Genomic DNA, 5,873 nt, shown 5'->3' with positions numbered 1-5,873 from the left:
TAATAAACAATTAAATCCCTGAATATAGCTAATGCTTGATCGTTAAGCTTTATGCGTAGTCTTGGTGTTTATTTACATACCCATTGTTAGAATCTGTTCAATAGTGATTATGAGAATTAATTTATTGACCATCTGAGAGAAAAGTGGATTTCATATGTGAGTGAAGAAGGTAAAAATGACGACTGAAATAGTGAAAAATCAATTTTTGTGATGAAAAATTGCTACCAATCGGGCACTATTTCAATCGTCATTTTTTACTTTTTCATTCACATGTGGGACCAATTTTTCTCTCTAACGATCAAAAAATCAATTCTCGTTATAACTACCAAACAAACAAATTTGATTTCACATTCGAGAAAAAACATTTATTAGCTCATTTCTTTTAATTTTTTATTCAGTGTGCATTTGATATCTTCCGTTTGAACTTGGATAAATTGTCCTAAATTTTGTAGGCAACTCACATAATTAAGTAGTTTTTCATATAAAATTTTGATATCTCCACATTTTACGATTTTAAAATTCAACTCTCTCTCCTAAATAATAATTAAAGCATTGAAAAATTGTCCTTTCTCCTTGTGAATTTAAGTACGGAAGATGCACATTAAAGAGCGATATTCACCTAATAAATTTGGGTTATGTCACACGAATAACAGGAGTGATGTCGAGGATGACCGCACACACATACATGATGCTAGGGACTTTTAATTTACGCAGGATCCACTCATTCCATGTGAGGGCACGATCATCCCTGTGGTCACTCCCGCGGGTTGAGTGGCTTAACTCAATAAATTTAGTCATATCCAGTATAACATACTAAAGCTCAATAAAAAAAAAAATTATTATTATTATTGTACAGTGCTATCAAATTCATGTAACTAAACACGATGAAAAACAAGTAGTCCGTGTTAAACCACGTTTATTTACGTCCAATTTATTTATGTCTAAATTACCACTTTATTAATACCCTCAATTAAAGTACCTAATATAGGCGCAACCGCTTACTTTTGAAACAATCAGAGGGCAGTTACGTAATATCACCCAATTCCACGGACCTATAAAACCTGCACTCACACGTTCAGTCTATCGGACATCACCCCCACGCGCTGGTAAATGAAATTCCTGAAATCTCCAGCGAGATTCATCAGTTTTTAATCTCTTCAATTCGGGCATTTCATACACAGAAACAGACTCATATTGATTTAACGTTTTTTCTCTTCTTCACATCTGATCTCTTGAATCAGTGCACACATTTATCGATACAGATTATAATTATACGCACATATATGGCTTCGGAGTTGATATTCAGAGGGCACGAGTCACCGACGGTGACGGAGACGTACTCACCGAAGCCGCCAAAGCCATGGTTGAGTGTGATTCGTCCGGTTCGGTACATGCTCCGCGAGCAGCGACTCGTATTTGTTTTCGTTGGTATTGCTATCGCCACCCTCTTCCTCACCCTCCTCCCCTCCTCCCATACCCCGGCTTCCGTCTCCAACTCGGTTTTCTCCTCCGAGTTGACTCAGCCTCAAAGGCTCATCAGCCATCCCACCGGGTTCGGAATCGGGTCGTCCTTCAATTCAGGCGGAAAAATACCTCTAGGCCTGAAAAGGAAGGGTTTGAGAATCGTGGTGACCGGTGGGGCAGGGTTTGTTGGAAGCCATTTGGTTGACCGTCTAATTAGCAGAGGCGACAGCGTGATCGTGGTTGATAATTTCTTCACCGGAAGGAAAGAGAACGTCATGCATCATTTTGGAAACCCTAGGTTCGAACTCATTCGACACGACGTCGTTGAGCCACTTCTATTGGAGGTCGATCAGATCTATCCCCTCGCTTGCCCTGCCTCTCCTGTTCATTACAAGCACAACCCTGTCAAGACTATTATATCCTTCACTACGATTATTAATTTTCCCAAATTTAACTCTTTTTTATTTATTATTATTATTTGTATAATTTCACGCAAAATTATGGCGTTTAATCATCAGTTTATCCTTGATTTCGTGTTCTATACAAGACAAATGTAGTAGGGACATTGAACATGCTGGGTTTGGCAAAGAGAGTGGGTGCGCGGTTTTTGCTAACGAGCACCAGTGAAGTGTACGGCGATCCACTGCAACATCCACAAGTCGAAACTTACTGGGGCAACGTCAATCCAATCGGTAAGTAATCTGTTCATTTGTCTCAGGTTTTCCATTATAAGCAAGCACATTTGCTTAGGTTCATACCGTCTGAATATGAATTCACTGGACTAATATCGGTCAGTGCGGATCATGTTAGCCTTGCTTTGTAGCTCATGCCTAACGTGAGCCATACGGATTTGTCGCGAACCGATTCGTACGTTCATTGGCTATAAATTTTCAATTCAAAGCTTCGCGCCACGTGTTTTTTGATGATGGGTCGAAGTACAATTACCTTTTCAATCCTAGATCCAAAAAAATTTATTGAAGGTCACCCAACTTACAGGGTTTTCTCATGTTGGTCACCTAAATTTAATATATTTCAATTTGATACTCAACTTTTATTTTGTTTCAATTTAACAATGCCCCGTTTTGCCCCCATTATCTGAAAATGAAAATGGGAGGAATAATATTTTTAAAAAAAATGAGTGGTTGAAAAAGAAGGAAATTTTTTTGATTTACGTGTAATATTATTTTATTGAAAATTGTGTGGTTGAGAATGGGAGAGAGAAAAATAGAATGTAATATAATTAAATTTAATGGAGATCAACAGTCTGGATGATATTTATAGAAATTTTCCCCAATTTGACGAGTCAATTCCTAATTCTGGATCCACCCATCTAAAAGTCAAGGCATTTGGTATGAGTCGAAGTATTTTAATTGATCTTTGATTACCTATCTATAATAGTACTGAAAAAAAAGTGGGTTAGCTTGAGGGCAAAGTTGTCATTACAGAAAATTGGACCATGTAACGTAAACAAAACTGGAAACTGAGATCTGGCAATATTAGTTGGAATTTTTGTACGTTACTGACAAGAAAACGTTATTGGTCGGCAACAGGTGTTCGAAGCTGCTACGATGAGGGGAAACGTACCGCTGAAACGTTGACAATGGATTATCACAGAGGTGCTGGCGTCGAGGTCAGTTTAAATATGCTTTTCTTTCTTTTTCTCTCTCATTTTTATTAAAAAAAAAATTGTTATTAAGACACTTTTTTTTTTTTATTACTTAAATGAGTACTATTTTGTTACCAAGAAGGTGTTTGGTAGGAATTAAAATTACATTTTTTTAGTAAATTGTAATAGAAAATTTTGAAATGTGGGGTTGAAAAGTTGTGAAACTCATAAAAAATGTAATTAATATTGATTGTTTGACTTTGATTTAGATTAAAATAAGATTTTAATTCAAACCAAACAGACTCCAAATTTTGTTCTTGTATAAATTTTCCATTATTGACATGTTTGGCAGTGTAGGCCCCATTTGGTCTCCATTAAATTAAATTTCATTTTTCTCTCTTATATTTTCAATCAAACAATCTTTTATAAAATTATATTATACGTAAATCGAAAACTTTTCCTTATTTTTCAACTACTCATTCTTCAAAAAATTATAATTCCACCTATTTTAATTTGAAAAAATGGAGGCCAAACGGGGGATAGATTGAACATTACTAAAAAGGGGGGAAAAAATGTTAAAAATTTTCTTCCTGTCTGATATTGAAGAAGATTTGTATGCCAAATATATATTACTAATCCTTTGTCTATCTTTGTCTTCCTAATCAATAATCATCCGCTCATTTCTGAACAAAGCCTGAGCCTGAATACTTCATATTTTAGTCCAACCAAGCCACAAGCATAAATTATTCTAATTGATAAAAATAATGTGAACCACGATGTTGTGATATGTTACTATGGCAGACTCAGGCAGAGGATCGAACAAAAATTGAGCTGGTTCAAAATTCTAAGACCACCTCAATTTAGCTAGTATCTCCTTGCGAATGTTTTGAAGACTTTTTGGAAGAAGGCCACTTTCGATTTTTTAGAAATGATCTCGAAAACTGGCCCTGTTTGTACAAAATTTTGTTAAAAACAATGGTTTTCATGTTTGCGACAAAATAGCTCTTCCATCTCTGATATCTGGTAAAATTCAACTATAATCATAGTATGAATTGCATTATTTTCGGTGGCGAGTTTTAAAACATTATTGTCGCAGGTGAGAATTGCTAGGATCTTTAACACCTATGGACCTCGGATGTGCATTGATGATGGTCGTGTTGTTAGTAACTTTGTGGCTCAGGTACATATTTCAGATAATTGTATTTATGTAGTCGTTTTTCTACTCTAATTTCACAGAATTAGACTTGTACAGTAACCTGGAAGATCGAGATTATATCATCCGTTTAAACAGAATTTATTTGATGTTAAATGTATCGAGTTAAGACTTAATTTGTTGTTTCTAGGCTTTGAGAAAGGAACCACTGACAGTTTATGGTGATGGGAAGCAGACAAGAAGTTTTCAATATGTTTCTGATTTGGTAAGAAGTTTCAAATGTGAATATTTATTCTCTATTTTTATTTTTATTTTCCTTTTTCCCACTTACGATGTTCAACATATTTATGCCTTAATCAACCTCTTAATTCCTTATATTATGCAACTGCATTGTGAATTGAACGAATTTATTTAATTTGAGAGAGGGTGGTGATATTATTGCGTTCAAGTTCTTGGACCTATTAATGTTGAGTAAATAGGGATGTAAAGGAAGACTGTTACGCACAGGTTTTTTCTTTGTAATTTTAAGAAAATTAACTAGAAAATTGAAGAAAACTGTCTTGTTCGGTGGTAGTTGCCCTTGGCCCTGATATATTTCGCAGCTCTAAACAATGAGTAGTAGAAAACCATTATTATTGTTCTGATTGAGGACTTTACGCTTCTAAAATTTTGCTAATATATTTGCTGATTCAACTTGTCGACAATGCTCATAAATTATTATACATAAAACGGCTTGTAGTAGTTACTTGTAATTTGTGTTTGATTGTAAAGGTTGAGGGCCTGATGCGGTTGATGGAAGGAGAACATGTAGGACCTTTCAATCTTGGAAACCCTGGTGAATTCACTATGCTTGAACTTGCACAGGTATGCCATGCTTCTATTTCCTGACGTTGTGTAGAATTATGACATCGATATTAGTTAAAAAAACACTCCTGCCAGCTTTTCACGTACTTGGCAACCTACTCTTTTGCGAAGAGTTTTTCAGGGAAGTGGAAACTATCATTTAGACATCATGGTCGAGTAGTTTTAACTCATACTAGGTCGTAAGGGCGTTGGAGAATTGTTTTGCTTTCCTTACCTTAAAACATTGAATTTAAAAGGTTAATATACTCCTCGACAGTTGATGAAGCTAGTATGAAAAATTAAGGTTTTAGCTTTATAACACAAATGGTCAAGTTTTTCTCGTAGGAGACTCCAAAATCATTTTCCATTATCTACTCTTAGGTACACTGAACTAGACACAACTTCTCTTTCCTTAATCATGTCTCTCAAGATCATCTTGAACACACCTGTTATTCTGTTGAAACACAGGTGGTTCAGGAAACCATTGATGCAGATGCTAAGATAGAATTCAGGCCCAACACAGAGGATGATCCTCACAAGAGGAAGCCGGACATCTCAAAGGCCAAGGAGTTTCTCGGTTGGGAACCCAAAGTACCTCTACGGAAGGGTCTTCCGATGATGGTTTCCGACTTCCGGCAACGAATCTTTGGTGATCACGAGGAAAATGCTGCCTCGGCATAATTAAGTTTTAATATCTTTGTTTCCTATGAAGATTCTTGAATCCCAGCATTCCAACAAGGACGCAGGTGCAGTGCAGAATCATATGAGCAACACCTTACATTCTCGTGCAGGTTTTTGAGATTCTTT

The 5,873-nt window shown here is 36.0% G+C and overlaps 1 protein-coding gene across 1 annotated transcript in view; it reads left to right on the top strand.

Moving 5' to 3' along the window:
* Positions 1 to 1,097: 1,097 nt before the first annotated feature.
* Positions 1,098 to 5,873, top strand: part of LOC111375696 (UDP-glucuronic acid decarboxylase 2-like) — a 14,728-nt gene continuing 9,952 nt past the window's right edge. Inside the window, exons 1-7 of the mRNA XM_022998564.1 lie at positions 1,098 to 1,880; positions 2,009 to 2,156; positions 3,015 to 3,094; positions 4,167 to 4,250; positions 4,414 to 4,488; positions 4,995 to 5,087; positions 5,535 to 5,857. Coding sequence (XP_022854332.1) covers positions 1,284 to 1,880; positions 2,009 to 2,156; positions 3,015 to 3,094; positions 4,167 to 4,250; positions 4,414 to 4,488; positions 4,995 to 5,087; positions 5,535 to 5,747 — 1,290 coding nt within the window. The 5' untranslated portion in view covers positions 1,098 to 1,283 and the 3' untranslated portion in view covers positions 5,748 to 5,857. The remainder of the gene's footprint in view (positions 1,881 to 2,008; positions 2,157 to 3,014; positions 3,095 to 4,166; positions 4,251 to 4,413; positions 4,489 to 4,994; positions 5,088 to 5,534; positions 5,858 to 5,873) is intronic.

Source organism: Olea europaea, unplaced genomic scaffold (assembly GCF_002742605.1).
Source record: "Olea europaea var. sylvestris unplaced genomic scaffold, O_europaea_v1 scaffold1404, whole genome shotgun sequence".
NCBI classification, from domain to species: domain Eukaryota; kingdom Viridiplantae; phylum Streptophyta; class Magnoliopsida; order Lamiales; family Oleaceae; genus Olea; species Olea europaea.
This window is presented reverse-complemented; position numbering and strand designations above follow the sequence as displayed.